The 24844-nt window shown below is 43.7% G+C and overlaps 1 protein-coding gene across 1 annotated transcript in view; it reads left to right on the forward strand.

The window, feature by feature from the left end:
* Positions 1-24578, forward strand: part of FASN (fatty acid synthase) — a 160728-nt gene extending 136150 nt beyond the window's left edge. The window contains exons 36-43 of the mRNA XM_078653765.1: positions 597-748; positions 2137-2382; positions 10922-11110; positions 12103-12330; positions 20080-20300; positions 20807-20905; positions 21529-21780; positions 22460-24578. Coding sequence (XP_078509891.1) covers positions 597-748; positions 2137-2382; positions 10922-11110; positions 12103-12330; positions 20080-20300; positions 20807-20905; positions 21529-21780; positions 22460-22597 — 1525 coding nt within the window. The 3' untranslated portion in view covers positions 22598-24578. The remainder of the gene's footprint in view (positions 1-596; positions 749-2136; positions 2383-10921; positions 11111-12102; positions 12331-20079; positions 20301-20806; positions 20906-21528; positions 21781-22459) is intronic.
* Positions 24579-24844: the final 266 nt, after the last annotated feature.

A 24844-nucleotide genomic window follows, 5' to 3' on the forward strand; every position in this document is an offset into this window, starting at 1 on the left:
AAAGCCATGACTACCGAAAATGTGTGATTCTGTCTTCTAGATGTTTTTGCTTAATTATGAATTTGCCACACAATTTATTATCTGCCGAATAAACTTCAAATTTCAATTAAATTATTTTTTGCTAAAGGGGAGAAGAACACTGAATATGGAATCTATTACTTACCTTGATATTTTTGAAAAAAGTAATTAGTTAGCGTTCACCTGTTGATTGTGATATTCAAGCATTAAAGGGGTGATAATTTCACCGACGTTATGTTTATAACATTTTGAATAATATTTGTTGAAAGTGCATACTTTTTTCCTAAGAAGCATGTGTATTACCTAAAGCGCTGTAATCCATTTCTGTCAATAGCTATGTGTGTTGCAGTACCGCGTATTTTGCTTTTAATTGCATAATATGATTCATGATGTTTTTTCACTCACTGTATTAGTCATTCAACCGTGCCGCATAATGTTCTCTGATGCTGAATTCCAGTGGTCTTAACAATATCCTTCTTGGATTTACTGCACAGTAGAATTGCCCTACTGGTTTAAGACATGATTTGTGCAATATGGCAAGAAAAACTGTAAACGTTGTTTGTTTTTCCTATTGCTAGGGTGAGTCGAGAGAGATGTCCAGAGCTAGATTACTTTGTTGCTTTCTCATCTGTAAGCTGTGGGAGGGGAAATGCTGGCCAAAGTAACTATGGTTTTGCAAACTCAACAATGGAACGGATTTGCGAGCAACGACGTCATGACAAACTCCCAGGTAATAAAAATGTCCTTCCCATTTCCTGTGGAGAACATCCATGACTGTAATTTCAGGGATCATTCACACCCTCAATGAGTTGAGTTCTGAAAACTTCTTAACAAAAATTCCATGAGCATATTCAATGGTAAATCATCTCAGTATGAAATATGAAGAGTCCAAGTGAATATAACTCAAAGGAAAATTCATACTGTCATTGGCAAAAGGTCCAGAAAACATCCTATGGAGAGGCCCAGAGACAAAGAACCTGGGGCCTTTTAACATTCTCAAAGGAATAAAATAGAAGAGATTCTTGTAGAGAACCAAGATGATGGTAACTCTGGGGACAACTCCCACTGCTACAGATAAAACGTCCAGAGCACCTCATATGAAGCACCGCAGTAGTAATAGCTCTGGGCACCATTCACATGGTGAACAGCAGATGGATTCTGAGTGAATGATAGCAATATAAGAGTGATCCTTATTCTCAGTCCAAAGCAATCTTCTGATTACAGTCACTTACTTTAGGGAGTGACACAACAATGTCACAGAGTCCTGTCTTCTCTCACTGCTGATGCTGAAACCACATTTCAAGTGTTCACATGTCAAAGTTTGCTTAATGTCTCACACAAATCAGGGAGTACAACTAGGAGCTATTTTGTCTAAGTTGTTTGGAAAACTTTACTTTCTCCTGAGATAGAGTAAACCAGAGGCACTATGTTGTGACCATAGGTCAGTGTGATATGGTCAAATGGAGTCAGTTGAGATTCATGCAGTAGTTTTGATTGTGTTGAGTGTTAAAAGATCCAGAGGAGTGCTGTTTTATAAATGGGATCTTACATTGGCAAAAATATAGATCATGAAATTGCTCAGATGAATGTTGTGACACTGGATTAGTTCATACACCAATGGCGTATATTCATTGTGGTGGCTATTGTAGGCTGTGAGGGGTTGTGTTGGACACAGCTGGCTGGGAGTGCTTGTGGTGGATTGTGTGCTGGGAGGGGTATGTATGAACCATGTCAACTTGGGGTGTGTATAATGGAGATTGGGGACAAAGTGTTTGTAGTGGCCTAGGAGAGGTTGAAGTAGACTGTGTGGGCTGGTTGTGACAGGAGTGTTTTGCAATGGCATTGATGGGTAGAAGGAACATGCTGGAAGTATAGGTTGAGACTGGTTTTGGTGGATGGTGTGGGTTAAGAGTGGTAAGGGTTGATAGAGATTCAGGGAGTGTGGATATTGAGCGTTCCTGTGACTGATGTGAGCTGAGAGTGATGTTTAATGGCTAGTAATATTTATGTCAGCTATGGTACACTGGATTGATTTCCACCACCTCATCCCATAATCCTATGGCTCAACCCCCAACTTTTTTTTCTTTGCAGTTACTAACACTTTACTTCTCTCCTCAGGTTTGGCCATACAGTGGGGCGCAATTGGTGATGTGGGAATTGTCTTGGAGACAATGGGAAGTAATGATAGTGTGATTGGTGGAACCCTACCCCAACGAATCAGTTCCTGCCTGGAGGTCCTTGACCAGTTCCTGAACCAGCCCCACCCTGTTATGTCCAGCTTTGTCCTTGCTGAGAAAACCGTTTCTATGAGGAGCGAGGATGGTAGCAAACGGGATCTTGTGGAGGCAGTCGCTAATATTCTAGGTAAATATTGTTCAATACAACAGCTCAAAACACTAGAACTCTGGGAGTAAACTGATACATCTGTGCAGCAGTTGGCCAATGATGAAGGTAGTCACTCTTAAGAACAAGCATTTACAATGCAATAGGTCTCGCAGCATTAAAGTTTGAGTTATTGGCATTGTTAATGACAATGCAATGCCAATAGTTATAACTTTGCAAATGTGACACCTATAGCATTTGTAATGCAATATGAACACAGAAATTCATATCTAAAGTATTCTTGATTAACACAAGCTAAATATCTGGTCATTTTTGCTGGTGATCCCGCTATGTTCTAGCAAGTCAGACACTAGTTGACCCTGGTTGCTCCAGATTGGCCCAAGAGGGTCTGGTACGCTGAACCTCTGTGGAGGTCCCTCCTTAGTAATGAAAGGAAACAACAGGAAAAGGGTATCCAGAGAGTAAATAGATGAATAGGCATCTTTTAAGAGGAGACATAGGAGTGATGGCAATTAATAGGATTTAAAATGTAAATGATAACAGGCGTAAGTTATACACCTGTGTATGGTCGCAAATCACACATTTTGCTAACATACAAAACATGTTATCTTACATAAGAGTAACAAATACATATTAATGTAATTAAGGGGAAATGACACAGACACCTTTAGACCTAATGCTGTCTACTTTTGCATAGTTTATGCATGTCAAGTATTCACCCCCGTTCACTGTTACCAAAGGTTTAGGCTCATTGAAATCTCCCAGTCTCCAAGTATTTCTCTGCTAGGAGAATGTGGGAGCTCAAGTGCAGCTCACACCAAAATGGTCTCTCTGACATTATTTACCAGGATACTTTCCAACAATGACTATTGGTTTTCAAATCTCTCACCCACCATTGTATCACCACGACCCCGAAACATTTCCACCTAATTTGCAGCATCTCCACATGTACCATTTATTTTAAGGTTTGGCGTTACCCAAGACCTTTTGTTTACAATAAATATATTAGACATATTTGCAGAGGCTTTCACTTAGCACGTCATCCACTGGTCTGCTGAAAATTTACTCCAATTTTGCTTCCTCCCTCTACAGCATGGGGCACAGGGTCAGCCCACCTCGCCCACTAGGTTACCCGACTTGGTGAGGACATTCTGCTCTTGCAGAACGTGGAATTCCAACCAAAAGTAATCCCATTCAGTTCCAGGGATTACTAGTTTAATGAGTGCTTCTACATAAAGAAACATATATTTTGGCTTTAGACAAAACCTGTTTTCATACAAGTATGCCTTCATACAAAAATCATTCACAAACAAATAATAAGTATTGGCAAAGTAAAAAGTTCTTCAGTCAACGAAAGACCGATTTCCTTTGCCAATTCTCGTTTTCCATGCAAAAGCTTATTTTAAAAATTCTCATGATGGCATCAAATTCCAAACTAAAATATGCTTGAGGCAATAGACTGACATGAGGAGACGGAGGTCCAAGGAGAGGTGTGCCAGGTGCACAAAACATTAGAACGGAGGTGCAAGATCGTGAGCTTAGTTATGAGGAATGAGAAGAGTTCCTGAATATTTCTAATAGCTTACAAGTTTCTAAATATTACACTGTGTAATTACATTCCAACACAGTTTGTTTCTAATGAAAGCATGTACATGTTGACCTTTCTGCCCCTTATTTGAAAGATTTCCCTACTGTTTTTTTCCTCAACATTTCAGTAGCTGTAAAAAGAATTTCCTCAGACTTGGCATGCTTATAATAGCGACCCCCTTGAAACCATGGATTAAGATTATAAAGACTGGTTATCCAAATTCACATGCTAATGGATTCCTATAACAGATGGACATGTGCATTCTATCTTGAGCGGTTCAATGTGAGCACTACATCAGGCAGTGGAGAATCGAACCAAGGAGGGTCAATCTTCAGCATTATGCATCATAATACCCAGTGCCAAGAGCAGCAAACAGAAAAAGCTTCTGTTTGTCGAAAGGATTCAGGAGAACGCGAGTCCCTTTTAGAATGTTGATGGCTAAACTACAGCTTCCCTGTGGGGCCTCAGCATAAACATTCGTTAGAGCCAGTATAACTACATTTCACCCTGCACAACAGGTAGTGATTAGCTTTTAAAGTGCCAATGTATGCTTGCAGTTACAGTAACTGAAGGATGATGGTACACTGCTAACTTTTACGGTGTGATGTTTTTACCCGTATTTTAGTAGTGGTCGCCATTTTATTGCAACGATTTTTATTAACTTCACAATAAAAGTAATTCTGATTGTACACTATCTCTCCCAGAGACTACCATACACCCCTCAATTCATTATCACGTGACAATTCAGCGTTACAGTATCTGCACCTGCAGGGCAGGGTTCATTATTATTGTACCTGGCATGGTAGCGCAGCTGTCAAACGCATTTGAAGCCCTTTACAAGACAGCAACAGTCAATAATGCAAAAGGGCGGGCAGGCAGCAAGCATATAGTAAACGGAACACAAACACATGATATCCGTCACATGGCATAAAGAAAGGTACTGCTAACCAGTTGCCAAGCACACAGACAACAAGTAAATAGACCAAAAGATAAACGGCCCAAGCTACCGGCTTTAGTAGTGTGTGCAAGATAACCATGAATTTGTGGCGAGTAGGCGGATTATTCCACTGGAAGTTATAATGCACGTAAGAACATTGCAAAACAAAAATCGGTTCACTTCCCAATAAGTGGAAGTAAACATGCAATACCATTTCTCATGTTGAACACCAACAGAAGGGACATGAATGCAGAAAGAAAGAAAACAAGCAAACAAATCCCCCCGGCCCTCACTTACCTAACGCTGGAACACGCACACCGCAAGTCGGCCTGGAGTGCGCCTCGGAAGAGACGCGGGAGGACAGGAGCGTGACGCGCGTGAACGTGCACGTTGACGTTCCCGCGCGTTCACGGACCTGAGTCGGCTCGTGCCCAGGTTTGGAGCTACTCGTTCACAGCTCTGACTCCCTTGGCAGGGAGGAAGGCGGATATAAGTCTCGTTGGAATAAATCTCTCTCATTGCAGTGATATAATCTAATGTACTAAGGTGTAATGCTTCCATGTGTTAAAGATAAGACTACTTTTCCATATAGTTTTGTTACAATTACAGGCAAATTAGAATAAAAGTCAATAGCCTACATTTTTTACAAGGGGAAAATACGGCCACCATTTGTTTACCCCTTGTAAGCCATTTAACCAAAACAGAACAACAATAACTAAGGTCACTGCTGTATACGGTAAGGATAGCATGATCCAATTAAATGTCCTTCGGAAAATCAAACACCAAGTGAGCCAGAAACATTTGAAGAAGAAATGGTCTAGGTTAAAACGTGCACTAGTTGCTAATCAGTCAGTGGACCAAATCTATGCTAAGTCAAACAACAATTAATAACCAGGAAAGGCTTTCAGGCGCCAAAGACTAAGGCGTTTGGTTAGGTATTTGGCAACATCAGGATGAACGCCATCAAAAGGTCGGCTGGGTTGGCACACAGTAATAAACGGAAATGTTATCGATTTAATTTAAGTTATCTTTCAGGCATCCATAGATCTATCAAGCCTTCGAAGATGAGCTCTAAACTAAATAGAGGCATTCATGCTGGTAACTGAACGGCCAAAGTAAACAAAGGCCTATGAACAGGAAAGGAAAATGCAACCCTGATCAGACAAAAGAGCGAAATAAGAAAAAAATATACATTTAAAAAAAGAAAATGGAAAAAAGGTAAGAGACCTATAATGCAAAGAGCATCAAAAAGGCACATTCTCAATGTAAAAATACAAGAACACTTAAGTGTCTGAAACTTTCTAACACGAGAGACCAACTATGGATACATCCCAATACATACCCAGTAAAGTCTCCTGACTGGCAGCATCTGTGTGAAATCCATCACTGACCTTGGTCCTGTTGCCTACATTTATTTTCAGTTGTTTGCTTGGCAAAACATTATTTTGAGCAACAGGGATCCTCTATTGTGTTGCAAGGCAACAGGTTCACCGATTTTCTAGGGAAAAGAGGTTACTACCAAGGCAAGTGTTGATTGCTTTGGTTAAATTGTTTTGTATGAAGTCACCCGATAAAAGCTTAAACATAGGTTTCTGGTACACACTGCTTGTTGTCCAGCTGTTTAGGTTTGAAATTGCATGTCACAGTCAATGATTAATTTGAAGCTGAATGAGAAACATAAATTCCAAAATAGAGAATCCAGCTGGAAACTGCAATTAGGTTCTCCTACTAACAGGATGACTGGTTTTGAGTTGGAGACTATCTGAAAATAAGCAGATCAGGTTGCGCCAGGCGGGGAATTGCCCCTTTGATTAAATTTTGCTATTATGGAAATCCCTGATAAAATAAATTAAAAACCGGTAAGAGATAACCCTAAAACTAGCTTTAATGTCCCATTCCTACACTGTTCATATACTGAAAGGTTTTTAATAATTTTGTCCTGGACAGGGACAAGAACGGACTACAGCTCTGTTGCACAGCTACTAAGCAACTGGGACAAACATGTAGCCAACCGCGTGTGATGCTTGTAGAGGTCACAAATTAAAGATGCCAGACTTCCCCTGAGTAACACAGATCTTAGGACTTGTTCCTGTATTGATAACAATGTCTTGATCTTGTGCAGTCCAAACAATACCAACCTTCAAAGAATGCTCCAAAGCTATGCAGACAGGGTCATGTGGAATCAAGAGGTTTGCAATCCACAACTTCAGCTACCGAATAACCCATACTTCAGGAAGAACCCTGCGAAGAAGGCCACTGGAGAAAAGTCACCAGTGTTTGTGTTTTACAAAACTAAAATCACTAAGTATCATGTTTTGTTTCTTCAAATCCCTATTCTTGTGTCAATAGTTACAATTGCAGGACAATAGGCGAGACAGCTCGGCCACTGCATTTTTTGCGGAGGCAAACTTCATGCATTCGTCATTGCAGGAGATTCAGGCCGAGTGCCCTGGGAAATTAAGCTTGAAGCCACATAACCAAGCCCTGCATATGTCTGATTGATTCAGAGTGGGGAGTCAAAATATCAGTTTTATTATTGACCCGAGGAACCCACTTCGTCTGTGCACCTCATGTACCATTGAGGCTAGCCAAGCTAGTTTGTGACTATTTCAGGCGCAGTTTTCGGATTCAGACTTACTGGTGAGTTTTTATTAGAAAGAAAGTAATTAAATAAATAAAAAGAAAGAAATCAAGTGGCCCCTTCGTTGCTTCGGGGAAGAAGATAGGGCACTCATGTGAGTTGTACCCCTGCATAACATTAAGAGTTGATTAACGGATTTCCGTGGTCCTTAGAAAGGAAAGGATGGGGTGTTTGAATATTAGGTATATTTAGGATTCTAATAAGTAAGGAGACTTTTTGTTTAAAGCAAGCTTGAAACGTACATCATTGTTCAAAAGACGTGGGGATGATTGTTATTTTATGTGTGGTCTACTCGAGGTATTCATTGTATAACGACCAGTCTTTGTAGATGTTGAAATGTGCTAATTTAAACGGAGCTTTCTGTTCTGAAGTTCTAGAACAATACTTAATATAGGGAAAGATCGTATATAGTGGTTTTATTTACATTATTTAGATTTATTGAGAGACTATGTTTCCTTATGGATTGGACTGCGGGATACTGCTTAAGGACTTCATTGTGCTGCCTACTGTAGACCAGAAAAAGCAGTGGGTCCGACTACCAAACAGCTGCTAGAGTGCCTTCTGGTCTCACTGCTCCCACTTGTACGAGCACACTTGTCCCAGGCAGATGGTGCTAGCACCCAGGGCTGTATGGGTGCAGACCACTCATTCCATACCAAAGGGCAGTAACTGATCTGGAAGGAGACGCTCACTATTGGACAGTAATATCGTGAACACCATCGTTCCAGTATCATATTTTCACCCTCTCTACTCTTTCCCGCCATGTCTTTTCTGCTCCCAACTTTCCATCCAACTAATCAAAACCCCAGTGCTATCCTTTATTCACTAGCGCTTCACTCTGGATTGGGGCAAAAACTTTGAGAACGCTCATTACATTCACAAAGTTATGCCCTCCCTCTCTTTCCATCCATCGCCCAGTGCATTGAAGCAACTAGAGGGCTGTATTAAGAGCTCTAGAAACAACCAAATTAAGAGTACGCCGATTCCCAAGTCCTCATTTCTAAAAGATTCTTGCCCCTGAGGTGTCTTGCTTTTCTCTCCTGATCCATGTGGGACACATTTGTCTCTACGCATCTCTCTTAAGGGCTAATTTCTGAAGATGCTGCTATGCGAGCTATTGAGGAGGCAGCAGGATGGCTCAGTGAGCTGCGAAACAGCAAATGAAGAGTCAAAGGTTTCCCTAATATAAACACAACCAATGTGGAAAAAAATAAATTTGAAAGATGCATCTGTAACTTCGGCAGAGACTGTGCCCATACTTTATGAAGCCTCTTCCACTGTAATACTCAACACCATGTGTAGCTACAGGCACACACCATATAATTTGGTCTGCTTAAAACATATTCGGGTAAGGGGGATAGCAGGTAGCCTGGATAAAAACAAGCTCACTCTCTGAAGCAGCGTTCAGCAGTTCAAGAATGGCAGATCGCTATACAAACAAGAAAGTCCCCGCCGCGCTGCCTGCGATGACCCGGAAGCGGTTGGGCAGCCGGCCAATCCCATCGCGGCCCCAACCGGAAGTCCCGCCCCATCGCGGCGAGAGCGAGAGAGAGCTGCCCGAGGAGCCACGAAGGCTCCTGATTGAGTCCCGGTCCCGAGATGGGGACCGGGTGAAGAGCGGCCGGGCGCATGGGGAAGGCAGGGCTCTCATGTGGTGAGAGAGCCCCGCAAAGCGCTACCGCCGCCCGAGAGCCAGAACCGCCGCCGAGCAACGCCAGAACAGGTGAGTGTGTTGAGGGAGAGGAGAGGTGTGTGTGTGTGTGTGCGTGCGTCTGTCTGTCTGTCTGTGTGCGCGTGTGTCTGTTTAAGGGGGGGTGCGTGTGTGTATGCAGTGTGTGTATGGCTGTGTATGTGCGCATGCGTGAGTGTTTGTGCATGGGAATAGGAGGCTCGCCGACGTGCGCGCTCCCGAGGTGAAATCTCGGCCAGGGAAAGCGCGTGGAACTCTGCTGTCCACATTCCCCCAAAAGTAACTACATAAGTTGTCTCGCCAGACAGCAAAGCTTTGCTTTGCTTCGTCTAGGCGAGACCTAAAAAAAAGGGCCCTCGACGCTGTCGGGGATGAACCTGTGTGCCCAGGTGTACTATAATGGAGTTACACCTACTATTTCCATGCTCAAAGACTAGTGTGAGTTCTTATTTTAACTCTGGAGTTCTGTCCTCTTTGAGCCACTGGTAAGAGTGGGCTACTCTCTTTTTTTCCCATCAACCATGGAGAACGCCAAAGCTAATTTAATATCTCAGTCTGTGTGGCTGTGGTAGTGAACGGTAAACTGTGTAGGTTTTTCTCCACCCTTAAGCACTCCACTGTATATGCTGCATGTGATGTTATCCCACTAAAAGCAGGATCACTGCACAGATTAAGGTTTGGGTGAGAAGAGTATAGATGGCACGGTGAAAGACAGGTTATCGAGAAGAAGCAGGGCTAGTGCAATCAACGGGTATGATGCAATGTCAAGGAAAATGCTGCACAGCTGACGGGCAAAGTGCAAAGTCAGGGGACATGCTGGTGTTATGGGTTTCTAAAACAATGAGGTTTCAAAAGTGACAAATGAGTCTTAGTGGGTGCAGCCACCAGGCACCAAATAGAGGTCTAGCTGTAGCTGAGGAACTTAGAGTTGATTGTTCTCTATTCTGGGAGGAATGACACCCATACACATGATTTGCACTGAGCCTTGCAAATAGATTATGGAAATCAATCTGGAACTCCATTGTGAATGAGTGTAAATCAAAGAAGAAGAGTGTGATATGTTCCAGGGAACTAAAACACAAGCGTTCACACCTGATGCTTTGTCACATTCACCCACAGACTTCTACCAAAAACACAATGGGATACCTCTAAGCTTGCATAAACTCAGGAGGGATATTGAGGTGCTAGTATTTTGGAAACTCTTTCTCACAAAAGAGTTACATGCCTTTTGGTATTACTGATTATGTGGAGTGTAGGAGGGCTCCACATGTGTAGGTGTTCAATAGCCTGTGTCTGACAGAGGGGTGCATGCATGTTGTCATTCCAGAATCTCTTGTCCTAAAGGAGTGTTGCACACATGTTCATATTCTGATATTTTGTTCCTGCACATATTGTGCCCACATTAAGTTATTCCACAGCCTGCCTGTTTCAGTCAGTCATATTTTGTCCTTTTTTTTAAATGTCCAAACGGAAGTTTACGCCTTACTTTCTGTTTGTTGAACACAGGACGTATGTCAAAAAGAGGTTGATGTGCTGACTGCCCTGTTTATATTGTATAAGGCCTGCATGCCATCCTAATAGAAACAACAGACACTTTTTGGCAGATATTTTGCATCCACCAAATTCTATCTAAGGTTCTTAGTAACTTGTGGATCTAGATGTCTGGTTTCTCCTGATGTGTACTTAAATTTCAATAACCCACAGGTGTCCGTGATGTGAGTAGCTTGAATCCTGACACAACACTGGCTGATCTTGGCTTGGATTCTCTAATGGGAGTAGAGGTTCGTCAGACCTTGGAGCGGGACTACGATATTGTCATGGCAATGAGAGAAGTTCGACTGCTTACGATCAACAAACTGCGCGACCTCTCCACCAAGACCAGTGCCACTGAAGGTATGTCTTGGGTAATTTAAAGGTATCACATTCTAGGTCCAGGCTGATTAAACATAGGTCCTGCCATAGCCAGTGCCACAGAGGGAACATCCCAGGTATCATTAAGGCTACCTGTGAGGCCCACTGCCTTTGAAGCATAACCTATGTGTGTGATCACCAGCTTGCAACTTATTCTACCTACCACTTGGGCCTTATTGTCCTCAAACTATCCACTCATTTAAGTGTCCGTTACACCAACATATCTACCCATCACCCACATATAACTCCCAATCCACTTGCAAATCTCGTCAAACACCAGGATAAATTAACTACCCACAAAGCTAACCGTGCTCCCACATACCCATCCATGCACCCACATCCCACGTTACATTATATATCCACACTTGGAACATAATCATTCAGTGACATAACTATGCATCTATTCACTTAACATCCGTTACCCCTTCAAACCTACCAATGCTCAAAAATATCTATGCATGCACACTCATAACTTCCCATCACACCACAACCTACTTAGGTGCTTGTCAAAATACTACTTAATTAATGTATGTCACCCAACCATTACATGCTGCAAAGTGGCTAGATAAGTGATTTAGCTGCATCCCCATACATGCGTCAGTTTTCCTTTGACCAAGGCACAGGAAGTGGTTTATACAGACTTCCACAAAGACGCTGCTTTCTTGGGGCATAACAAGGTGTATATGCATTTATAGTAGAACACAGCTTTCATGAAGCAAGAAGAGATGTATCTGCACTTCCTTACAGCCTGGTCTTTCACAGAGCCAGTGAAAAGAAAGTTCTGCATGCACATACCTGTTACTAATCTCTTTAGGATATGTATTTTCCAAGTTGTACAAAAAGCATTTCTGCTGGATCTTGAGCTGTCATAATTGTCCATCATCACATGCCTCTAATAGACACTCTCTGAGGTTAAATGTCAGATGTATTGTTACTGCTGCTTGTGAACGCTCTTCCTTCTGTCTTCTGTTCAGAGCTGATCCCCAGCCCGCTGAAGAAGGTCGGCCAGGCAGATTTATCATCACAAGACCTGTCCAGCCTTCTTGTGAACCCAGAGGGACCCACCATTACCCAGCTCAATGAGGTGCAGAACAGCGAGCGACCCCTCTTCCTGGTGCACCCGATTGAGGGCTCCATCACAGCTTTCCACACTCTGGCATCAAAGCTAAGCATGCCCTGCTATGGCCTGCAGTGCACAAAAGGTATGTTAGCACCCACAACGCTTCATCTAACCAGTGCATTCCATGAGAGGAATGACAGTGCACCAAAGGCTTTTTGAAACCCACATCCACACTTCACCTATGTTAAGCTTGCCTTTCTAAGGCCTGGGTTGACTCAAACACAGTTTGGCACTCACACACGTGCTTTATTATACATTATTCAATCAATCAATCAGTGTTTTGTAGAGCACAGTACTCACCCGTGAGGGTCTCAAGGCGCTGAAGGAGTGGGGTGTGAGCAGCTCCGTTGGGGTTGGATGCCGTTATTAAGGCATTAGTTATAAGTACTCCAGAATTATTATACTCATTATTTCCCTATCCCAGATATACTGTGTGTCCCTCATTTCAAGGGCAAACAATAATAGAGATCAAAGATTTGGGGATTAATATGCAGGAATTGGCCTTGCAAGAAGACTTAATTTCCCATCATTCATCTGCACTGGAGGGGACATCACTGCATTTCCCTGCATTCATCCGAACAGGAAGTGACGTCAGTGTTTTCCTGCCAAAACTAACTTTGAAAAGCAGGAGCTAAGCAAAAGGTCTTCATTTTCTATCATCCATCAGCAGAAGAAGTGGCATCACTGAATTTCCCATCATTCATCTCGACAGGAAGTGGCACCCCTCTATTTCCTGTTCATTCATCTCCACAGGTAGTCACTTTACCTTCTGCCTTCTCCCTGTTTCACTCAAATCTTCAGGGCATCCCATCGCCCTTGCACCCCCAGCAAATGATGAGCACAGATATCACCTGTTTGGACTTCTTAGGGCCATGGGTTAGAACCCCTGTTCCACTGAATCATAATAGGTAAGATACAATATTGTGCCTCACCCAGCACTCCATGCTGCCATTCTCCACAATCACACACAGATCTATAAGGGCTAGACACTCACATAGCATGTTACGTCAGACTGCATTTTGGTCCATCTGGGACCCTACAAGCATGAAAAAGTTGGTGCTGGCTTACTTACTTGTAGATGGGGATGATGTAGCCTCATAACTCCTATGATGCTCTTCTTCGATCTTGCATCTCCCGGACAGTTGGGTTTTGAGGATCTTTTGGCTCTAGAGCCCTGAGACATTCTCTATTCATATTTCGCTGTGGGTTGGGCCTTCTGCAACCGTCCTAGAATTAGAGTAGTTCCTGTTAAATGGTGCAATCCAGTAAGTTCTGCAGGAAAGTAAGCACCAATTCTTTCCTCAATTTACATCAATGAGTCTAGAGTCCGACTCCTCAGTCCGTGGCCTAGTCTGGAGATAAAGTTGCAGGCCAGCAGAGGATCAACTGCTAGGTCTTCATTATAAGAGGCCAGGGTCAATATCCCAGATGTGATACCATGCTTAACCATTTTGAGTAACCATTGTTTCCAAATATGTATCCATCCTCAGAGGATTATTATAGTAAGGATATATATTGGCGTGGCGGCCCCTGGGGTTTGGTGGCCCTGTGCAGGTGAACAGCTTGCACATGCTTAAGGCCGCCCCTGCTAGGGGGGTCAGGTAGACCAGTACATATGCTCCTGCTGTGGACATGTCAACAAGTCCGAGCCAGCCAGACGTCTACTGTGCAAGTAAAGTTTTGCACACTCAGTGCTGGAGAAATGCATGTTTCTACTCTTGTTGACTATTCCCAGGCTATGAAGCAAAGTGTCAATCAGAACTAGTTGGGGTGATTTGTGGATTTCAACTCGTATATCTCCTCCTCAGTTCCTGCTGCCTTAGCAACCAGAAAAGCCACAGGAAGACAGGGAGGGGAGGGCGTAGCAAGTGTGCCAAAGGCACTAAAGCAAGCAAACCCCCATCCCCGCTCATAGATGGTTGGTTAGTACAATACAGTACATATCAGGGTCCAGTGGCCCCACAGGTCTCTCAGGAACGCTGCCACTGCATCTGTGGGACCACAGATAACCACACCTTTAGTTGTGCCTGAGCCTGGAGTCATCTGCTTTGAGTAAATGAATGGGCTGTTGCACTCTCCCCTTTCACCAGGTACAACAGCTTTTAGGATTGATAACCTAGGGAAGGCAAATGTATAGCTTGGACTGCCCAACTTAGACAAGGCCAGCCTTCACAAAGGAAAGAGACCATTTGGGCAGAATACACACAAAATCCATATCGACTCCACCATTCAACAAGTGCCCATAAACCAAACATATTACACACACTTAAAAAATATCCAACTTACGGCAAAGATTAGAAGAACAGAGCAAAACTCTTTCAGAGTGGAGAGCCAGTGGTCAGTGTCCCTGGACTACAAATCGCTATCCCCACCATCAGTCCCTGCTTAGCCTTTGTTGAGGGACCAGATGCCCCCATCACACAGAATAACTCTTGCTTTTGGTGTGTCCCTCTGTCATCTGATCACAAACAGAACATTAAGAAGTGCATGTTTGTGTGAGTTCCCGGAGTTAAAAACGCAGGATTAGCTAGACTAAAGGGAAAGGGCAGGATTTCCAAGGTGTGAAGAGGACTACTTAAGTCTTTAAAATGATAACTCGCACCAATCCAGGGAATAAGTTATCTGTCTGGGCCTTTCTACAAAGGTAGGAGGGAAGCATGATTCATATACATGTTCAAAGACAGGGAACATCTTTAGTAAATATTGTTATGCCAAGTTAAAGCATCTCCACTTAAATAAGAGGTGACAAATATGAGCCTAGACTGATTACTAGGTGATGTTTTCCATGGTCTAATACGCTCAGGTGAAGTGATAGCTCTACGGGGCGTGGTATATCCTGATTCCAAGTCCCTTGGTTGCATCACACCCAAAAATCCCAGCTGCAGTGAAACCAAAACAGAGGTCAACCTGCCTACTACAGGTTGAACTCATGGACAGAAAATTGCCTGGTAATGGGGGACGCCGTTATTCCCCATTAGCATGTCATTATCCCACAATGGCAGTGAGATACTGCACAATCTCTATAATTTCAGATGCAGAGATATGTTGTCGCAGTTACCCGGCCAATTGTGATCGCACACACCTTTTCACTGATTCTAAGCAGCAAATCAGTTCACATTTTCCATTGAAGTAAACTGTAAATTGGAAGGGTACTACAGTGTATTTAATAACCTCTATTCTTTTTAGCATAATCAATACTATTCTCCCTAGAATTAATAATATGTTGCAAGTATTAACTACTTGTATTTTTTAAAGGCATAATTCTATCTAATGTGTGTGGATTCTCTGCACTCGCTTCCCATACTTCCATGGTTAATGCTCTAAAGGTATTAACTATCTGTTTCACTGTGGGCGGATCTATCAGGGTGGATGGGTAAAACCCTGACTGTCAAGATTCATGTGGGAGCTTATTGTATACAAAGAGACTGAACTAAATCCTCCCACCACTGTTATGCTACTTCCTGAAAGGTTTTGAAACTTACCAGTTATTCAGCAAAGTATACAAGGTGTTGAACGGCATGTTTCGGTATACTACCCCTGACTAGGAAAGACTTCATTAAGAAATCTGATTTGTTTTTGCTTGATATGTCTTCAGCATGCTTCTTCTGTTCTGTAGGCTTATGACCTAGTAACTGTCTCTCTAAACATGCCACAAACATATAAATAAAAACACAGCCATCGTGAACCATGAGCTCTATATCTTACTGCCAATTTTCTCAATAGTAAAGTGGCTCTTCTTTGTAGCAGCCCTAAAATGTATGATTGCAACAAGTTGTTTTTCTTTGAAGAAGTGGTTAGTTTCAAGGTGATTCTGAGGTGACCTCTCCCGAATGCTACAATGCACCAGGTCACAGACTCCACTTAAGAGTTTTTAGGGCTCGCGCCCTGCGTTGCACTGCTCAGCAGTGCTTCGCGCAGAGCGAGGCATTAATTAATCGAAAAACGGTGTTTGAAAGCTGCTCTAGGAATCGCACACGCTCGTGCGTGTGCTTTTCCTTTTGTGAGCAGCTATTGGCCTTTGCGTGCATCTTTTAATAAAAGACTGCACGCAATAGGCCACAGGCGGGCGCATTGCTCCGCCCATGGCCTATTGGTGTCTATTACGCGCTTGGTGCGCGTAATAGACACCAATAGGCCATAGCTCACAGTGGCACCACTCGCGGGCTTTTTTTTTTTCAATCGGCAGTGAAAGCGAATGCTTTCCCTGCCGCTTGTTGAGCTTTGGTGGCGGCAAACAAGCATGATCAAACGCGACTGAACCCTTTTTATGATTCCGTTTTCAATACATCTGAAGATGCAGATCTAAAATCTTAAAAAATGTAGTTTTAAAGACGCCCCTTTATGCTAAATGTTTCAAACTAATCAACGAAATTATCACCAGGACTATCATTTTAGTTTTGTTGCCACATATTCGGCATTACACGTAAAGTGTCATAATAAGCATAGGGGCGTTCAGGAAAAAGCATGACATTTATTCTGTGCTTATATAAGCCACTCATTTGCATCAGATGAACACTGACCCATGTGCTTTAAACTTTCATTTTCTGAGCAGTAACTCACCAGAAGGCAGTGAACGGGGTCTCCTCTCAGATTTATTTATTTTGTTGCATATTTATATAGCGCAAACTCAACCCGAAGGTATTGGAGCGCTTTACATGAGCACCGTATTTACATTCAGGCACAGGGAAATCAAGTGATTTGCCCAGAATCACAGGATGTGGACGTGACCCGAGGTTTGAACCCTGGTCTCTGGCACCAAAGTCAGCAGTCTTAAGGAGGCGCCAGTCTCCTCCTTTGTTATAAGTGATGAAGGTTTTGACCTGGTTGTCAGTCTTCTTGTTAGCCAGAAACATTCCCTTTATCCCTGCTACCTAGGAGAAATTAGAACAGCTGAAAAACGTGTAGGTTGAAGGACCGTTTTAAACACATTACATCAGCAGGATTCGGAATATTAAGCACATGAAAGCAACGTCATCCAGTGTAATTATAATGTTCTATGTGCGTCCTCAAGTATATGAGGGTACGAAGTCTATATGAGGTTACCCTGGGCCTGATTTCCCAAGATCCTCTTCGATAGTGAGGCACATTGTTCCACCCCTCCCCCCCCCACCACCCCAAGAAAAATAGCCTTCTTAGCTTAAGTACTCATAGGAGAGGAAACCCAGGCTCAAAGTGCATGACCCACAACTTAACTATTACAGTTGCATGGATCCGACCAACCAGCCTTACACCGAGTTGCCACCCTTGATACTAGAAATTAGTTATCAAACCTTAACGTATAGTTTTATTAGCATTCGATAGTCTGCACGGATATCACTTCCATTCTAGTTTGTTTAGTTAGTTTCCAGCATAAAGCAGAATCATCGCGGAAATCGAGTAATGCACGGGTAACGTTTCCAGTGTATGAGTGCGCTTTATAAACTATTTTTATTTGACAGCTGCAGATTTCAGCGCGTTTTTTTCGTAGTAGTTGTATTTGAAGTGTTACATTTTCAATAGAAAAAAACAAGTGTCATAGAATCTCAAAATACAGCAATCATGTAGGTTTCTAGAATAATCACTCTGTGTTTTTCACAGTGCACAATCCTGCAAAGAGTACATTTTACATCTGGCCAGGAAAGCGTTTTGTTCCTTCTTTTATGTGCGGAGGGCTGATGCATTGTTAGTGCGGAATGCTATCGTGTAACACTGTTGGGAGGGGCAATGGTGTCAGCAGAGTATATTCTGCAGCATGGCAAAGCAGAGAAACAACCCTGAGGCTGTGTGTAGAAACCATATGAGGAGAGCTACGTAGTTCAATGGCTGTGCCTCTCAACCTCTGACTCTCCTAGTAGAGTGAACGTATCGATGGCGATGCAAATATGTTTTTTTGCGGGTAAAGAGTGCTTTCCGGTCGGGTGATCACAGTGAAGTCTTTGTGAAGTTATTTCACTGGTTCGAAGATGGTCCAAAGAGGGGGAGACCCTCCAAACTAAAGTGAGTTAAAAGGTACGAAAATATTGCCAATAACACCTCTGCCTCTTTCACTTTTGTCACCATAACAAGGAAAGCAAATTCTGAAACTTCAGGGGCTTGTCAGTTGCCGCCGAAGGGGATTACTGGCAAATTCTAGACTTGGCTCTTATTACACACCTCAAACAAACATTTGCAATGCATTAGAGCTCAGATTTACGAGAGTTTGAGCTATTGGCATTGTAAATGACGATGCCTTTTATTTATCTGCTTTGAAAACTGACACACAAATCAAAGGCATAGTCATTTTTCAATGGCAATAGCTAAAACTCTCGCAAATGCGAGACCTATTGCATTGCAAATGCTTGTTTTTATCGCCATTGAGTTTGGACAGTTTCAACTGTGCATTACAGCTGCACATTGAAGGAAACCTTTGACAGGAGAACTGGAACCCCGAGGTCTTCCATTTGACCATTTCTTCTAGATCATGCTGAAGATGGAAGATACTTTGTTTACATTTTGTCAAACATGCATCTGCAAGTTTCTGTGAATGGACCAGCATTAAGTTGGCAACCTCTGTTTGCATAGGGACCATGAAGAGAGCGCCTGTTCTGCCTCCAGTGTTTTCCATTACAAAAGAGACATTTCCATTACCAATGAGACAGAAGGAAGGCACATTGAGCAGTCATGTAGTGCTAGGGCTCTAATGAGCTCCCATCTGATGCACTTGCTGAGGCTCTCGAAGGATTCAAGTCCGATGACAACCTGGTGAGTGCTTCAGGTAGCCTGGAAGCCCAACTAAAGTGGAGTCCAGTCTCTGTGTCCCCTGAAGACTCCTACTCCATAGGCCAGGGATCTCCAGCGCTCCCAACAAAATCTGTAGCTAGAACTAGGACCAAACCATGGGTTTCAGTCAGCGACATCAAACTTCGGTTGCAACACCCCTAGCCTAAAAAGCACTAAAAATGAGGGTTAATATTAAATGTCAGGGGTAATTCTGAGTGTATTATATATTGCCGCAACACTATGCCACCTATCTGCCTCAACAGCCATTTTCAGAACCTAAATAGAGGCAGAGAAGAAAGGAAGGAGGTGGAGAAGAGTGTCAAGAATGTTTCAATGCAGACAAGAAGTCGAAGAAGGGGAAAGGCCCTTTTAGAATGTTTGAGACACTAAACTGATCGAGGAAACATGAGAGATGGAAGAAAAATGTCGGTACACTAGAGTTTGATAGGAGAGGGTTTCATATTACAATTGAGATGAGTTGAAGATGAAGGGTAAAAGCTGAGGCCAAGATTGCTATGAATGCGAAAGGTGTACTGAGGGGAAGGGGAAGTTAAGTTTTGTTATGATTGGACGTGCTACAGTACATTGTAGTATATCGAACTGTGCGGGGTCAAATGGGAGCGACATGAGAGGGTGCTAGCAATAGGAATGGGGCCCTAGCAGCGAGTTTGAACTAAAGAACAGTAGGAGAGGAATCACGCCTAATAGAGAGAGTCCAGACTATTGGTGTGCTCTCCATTTGCTTACCTTTAGGCAGGCCCTTCCATTTCCATCTCTCACCCTGAACAAACATTTAGCAGAAGACCACAGAGCTGAAGAAATGCCAGCATGCCAGGAGAGCTGGGAGTCTGATAATCTACCCAAAGGCGCATGGTTTTTCGGAAGGAATGCTTTCTTGTGCTGCTCTGGTGTCTTCATCTGGAAGGACCTGGTATGCGCTTAAAGTACTGGCTACCATTCGTCCTGCCAGAGTTAGAGTCAGGATCACATTCCTATTGTTGTCCGTTCTTCTCCGAGTAGTTGACCCGTAGAAGCATCTGCGGCTGTTGTAAGGTCTGAGCTCTTATACAACTTTTCTTGTCTGCTTTTTCAGCTGCCCCACTGGACAGTATTCAGAGTTTGGCCACCTATTACACCCAGTGTATCAAGCAGGTGCAGCCCGAGGGGCCATACTGGATCGCAGGCTATTCCTTTGGGGCATGCGTGGCCTTTGAAATGTGCTCCCAGCTGCAGGCCCAGCAGAAGCAATGCCCGTCCCCTGACAGCCTCTTCTTGTTTGATGGCTCTCACTCATACGTGGCAGCTTATACCCAGGTAAGGTCTCACAGTCTGTAAGCAGGTTTATGTACTAACCCTATGTCCATAGTGATTGCTCGTTTATAGAGGGCCATGGCCTCATGTCCCTCCCATGGTGAAAGCACTGTAAGAATTTGCAATCAGACTCCGCGCACAGGGCCTCGCATCCAACCATTATACAGCTTCATCTGCTCAGTGCGCGTGTAACATGGTTTACTCAACTCTGTACAGAGCTGTTCATTCACTCACACAGCACATACAGGCGCATCCTCTTGCATATAATAGGTACTCAGTGGAGTCGGACACATGACACGTAGTAGATTGTTAAGCAAATAGATATACTATGCAATCTTGCAAAGGTAATACCTTTATTAGGTTAATAATAGTTACTAGATGTCAAGACCATATTGCCCCATACCTTACTTTTTACTGTACAGCTGAACAAAATGTTCAAGCAGTCTGCTTGTAAATTATTGTTTTCCACATTAAGATGCTCTCAGCTCATTGCAAATGTCTTTCTACAGAGCTACCGTGCAAAGTTGACCCCAGGCAGTGATGCCGAAGCCGAGACTGAGGCTCTTTGTGCCTTCATCCAGCAGTTCACAGGGACGGAGTACAACAAGGTAGAGTCCTGCATCCTGCAACAGTCTCCACCAACGTTATTCTAGGGTTAATTTCTTCTATTACACTACAGGGCCGGCTCTAGGCTCACGGAGGCCCTGAGCAGGGAGTGTAGGTAGGGGGCCCGAGGCCGCCAAATCCCTGCCAGGGGCCGCCACGCAACTCCTCTATGACACTACTGCTCCTGACACCTCCATTACAACAAAATTGGCTCCATGCCAATTCATGGCGCTCAGCCGTACTCCTTCTGACTGGTTAGTATGTGTCGAGCCAGGCCCTAGTCTCTTAAACTAGGATTTATTCACTTGGTTTGGGTTTAATTGCTAAAGCCCCACGTCCATTTACTTGGTTTTGTTATTCCAGCAAGTTAAGCCATACTCTCTCAGACCTGCTCCAATGGATTGAGTTGAAATCCTTCAGATTAGGATTTCTTATTTTTGGCTGTGCCTTATGTCCCCAGGGTTAATCCTTTTGACCTGACCTTACACCCTTGGGTTGGGACTTGGTCCCTATGGATTGGTGTTGCTCCACCTGGTTACGTCCTGGGCTCAGTCTGTCCTAACTCTCTTGAAGTGACATTTATTCCCTTGAGGTTAAATTTACCCGTCTCTTCCCATCTCTGCAGCTGCTGGAGACTCTGCTCCCTCTAAAGGACCTGGAATCTCGTGTGAATGTCGCAGTTGAGCTGATTATTCAGAGCTACCGACACATCAACCCTGAGGACCTACGCTTTGCGGCCACCTCTTTCTACTATAAGCTAAAAGCTGCAGACAAGTATGTTCCCAATGCAAAGTACCATGGCAACGTGACCTTGCTGCGAGCCAAGACCCACAACGAATATGCAGGGGGCCTGGGAGGAGACTACCGGCTCTCAGAGGTCAGTAAAGTGTCTGGATAGAAGGCTCTACAGTGTTACTACCATTTATGGGCATACATCAGCACTCCTATTGAGCAAAAAAAGGATTAATCCATTGGCGTGTTAAATTGTCATTCATATTTTGCTTCTGCCCACCGTAGCATTCAAAAACATAATTTTTAGAATTTTATTGGCTGCATATTGAGGTCCTGTTTAGGTTTTCTTTCTTTTTTTCTGACATAAACTTGCAATACAACTTTTTTTAACATTATTTCAGCTTCCCAGTGGAAAACCTCCGGATTTTGCCAATGCTGAATTTTCTCTGGCTTGACAGTGCAGCTGTCTGCATGACCTATTGTTACCAGTTTGTTAAAATATGAATAGAGTCAGCTTTGGTTCCACTCAGAGGAGTATTACTCTACCAACTTGCTATTGGCTGTTTGGTATATCATACCGCCTTCCAGGAAGTGCTTCCATTGGAATGCATGAGGGACTATTTTACATCTGAAAAGTGCACGCAATAATCACATCATTTTTCGCAGTCGATACTTCATCTCATAAATGCATTTTATAATGAAAGCCATCTTTTTTTGCTAATCTTGTCTCAGCCTCGGCAAAGAAAGGAGGGCAGGCTTTAACATGAGAAACAGCATTTGTGTTTGTATGTACGTACTTAAAACTGTTATTGTGCTTTCTCCAGGTCTGTGATGGAAAGGTGTCAGTCCATGTCATTGAAGGAGACCACCACTCATTCCTCCAGGGCACTGGGGTCGACTCCATCATTGGAATCATCCACAGCTCCTTGGCGGAGCCGCGCGTCAGTGTCCGCGAAGGATAAAGCATCGCACAGCATTGGCTTCCATATTCTGCAAGTACCAGCATGAGCAGGCGGAAGAGGGCCTCCTACAGATTCTATGGCCCAGCACCAGAAGGACTTGCAGCCTGTTCCAAGGATACTGTCTGTCGGGACATCAGGATTTTAAGATGGGAATCCTGTAAATCAGACCACTCCCCATCTCCCATGCACGGTACCAAAACCCATTCAAGCCTGCACTGTAACACAGCTAATTCCACTTGCACGGTACCAATTCCTTACCCCACCTGCAAGGTACCGGCAACATTCCTCCTGTTTGGTACCGCTTCCCAATCCTGAGTAAATGGTACTTTCGCCCCCATTGCGGACGCATTTCAAGCCTTCGATGCTCGAAACATAACCTGCAAGTAGATTTATTTTCATGTTACATGCATTGTCCGTCTGTCCCGCCTATTGCAAAGCAGACGTTATAGCACTTATTGGCCCCAGAGCCCAAGTTGAGGCACACACTTGGACTCAGGCTTCCCTTTGAGCCGAGGCGTTCACTTGGCCACACCTCTGAGGCTCCAAGGAGCTGGTGAAGAGGTAGCCCTTCCCCCACTGTGACGCTGAACTGCTCCCGCACACGGGAGGGTGAGTCACAGAGGGATCCGAACTTTTTTAACTGTATTTTTTTATTTGAAATGTTTTTGTATTTAATGAGTTGTCTCAGATGGCAGACAGAGTTAATTTGTCTTTAATTTATACATAGCTACTGAGTCTATTGGGGAAACTGGAAGTGTGGAGAAGGCTTATTTTACCTTGGCACACCAAGTCTTCATCTTGTACCCCCCCCAATCCACATTTGACCCTTTTTTGCACTTGATCCATGTGGACTTCAAGGAGTAAGGTTCCGAAGCTCACAGCCCTTACTCAAAAGTCTGTCTTTGATCACTCTTACTGAGGGTTCTCAGCCTGCGGGGTAGTGCACAAAGTTGCAGAATCCGGTGACCGGCCTTGACTGGCATACATCACCGAAATTCATAGGCCTTAGGATGAATAGGTCCTCTCTCTGCAGGGGTCTGTGTTAAACTGTATTAGCAAGCTTGACGCAGCATATGACCGCTCAGAAAGCTGCGCTGCACCAGGAAAAATTCCTCCTGAACTGTTCAGCAAGCTGTGCGGATGCAGACTGGTTTCTTTTCTCAAGCTTGCCACAATATGCCCGTTGGCTACTGACCGGCTTGAGTGTTGCTGATGACTGCCATTGGATAATAATATGACATCATTTATCGTCAACACTGTACACAGTGTGCATTTGAGTAACCAGTGCATTCAAGGTTGGTGCATCTTTGATATATTGGGTGGCTGTGGCACCATCCTTACCATAGGCAAAAGTGTTCTTTTTAAACCTTCCAGGATAATACATACCAATTCTGTTGATCCTGCTTATTAAACTTTCTTCACCCAAACATTATCTCAGAGGCTCATTGGAGGAAAGTGTGTGATGCAGAGCATGACAGGCCATTATGCCCTTCTGGCTACTTTGCCCCTTAAGCTTCCCCTTCTCGTTATCCCAGCCCAGGTGCCTGAAGATACTCACTCTCCTCTTCTTAGAGGTACTCGAGACCTGCTGCACTTATGACACAGACAGGATCTACAAATGGCTCAGTAACATCAAGTGCCCCGGAATAGCTGGCGCACTGGCTGCGTAGTCTCGGCGTGCATGGTCAGCACCGGGGTGTTGCGTGGTGGTGGACCTGCCAGACTCATCCTCAACCTTCCTAGGGCCCTTGATGGGCTCCACAAGTCCTGCTCTGTTGACAGCAGCAGGAAGCCCTGTTGTGATAAATACCAAGGTGTAATCATTATCAGCTGAGTCTGGAGCCCAAGAGTGTCATCTGTGTTCCCTTGTCTGTAAGTGGCTAACTCTCATTTGGTTCCTGCATCGAGTGAGCGCGATACTCTACAGAGCGCCACAAAGTCTGTTCCACCCTCCTAGTATTAAAGTATTTTTTTGTGTTCAGTTCTGTGTTTGGTTGTTCATTTCTTGTTTTAAGTCTGTTTATAGGGCAGTTCAACAGCAGCTGCAGAAAAAGGAAATATGAAGAAACACAAAGCAGTGTAGACCTGATCCCCGACAACCATCCATTTTACATAATTCAAGTTCACAATCTGTCATTAAACTCCTGGTACAGGAAATGGATTCAGTATTGTGGAGTTATCAACTTTGAAATCAGAAGTGATTCTAGGACCGTGAAAACACCCTTTTTTTGGAACCTTAAATAGGTA

Source organism: Lissotriton helveticus, chromosome 7, assembly GCF_964261635.1.
Source record: "Lissotriton helveticus chromosome 7, aLisHel1.1, whole genome shotgun sequence".
In the NCBI taxonomy this organism is placed as follows: Eukaryota; Metazoa; Chordata; class Amphibia; order Caudata; family Salamandridae; genus Lissotriton; species Lissotriton helveticus.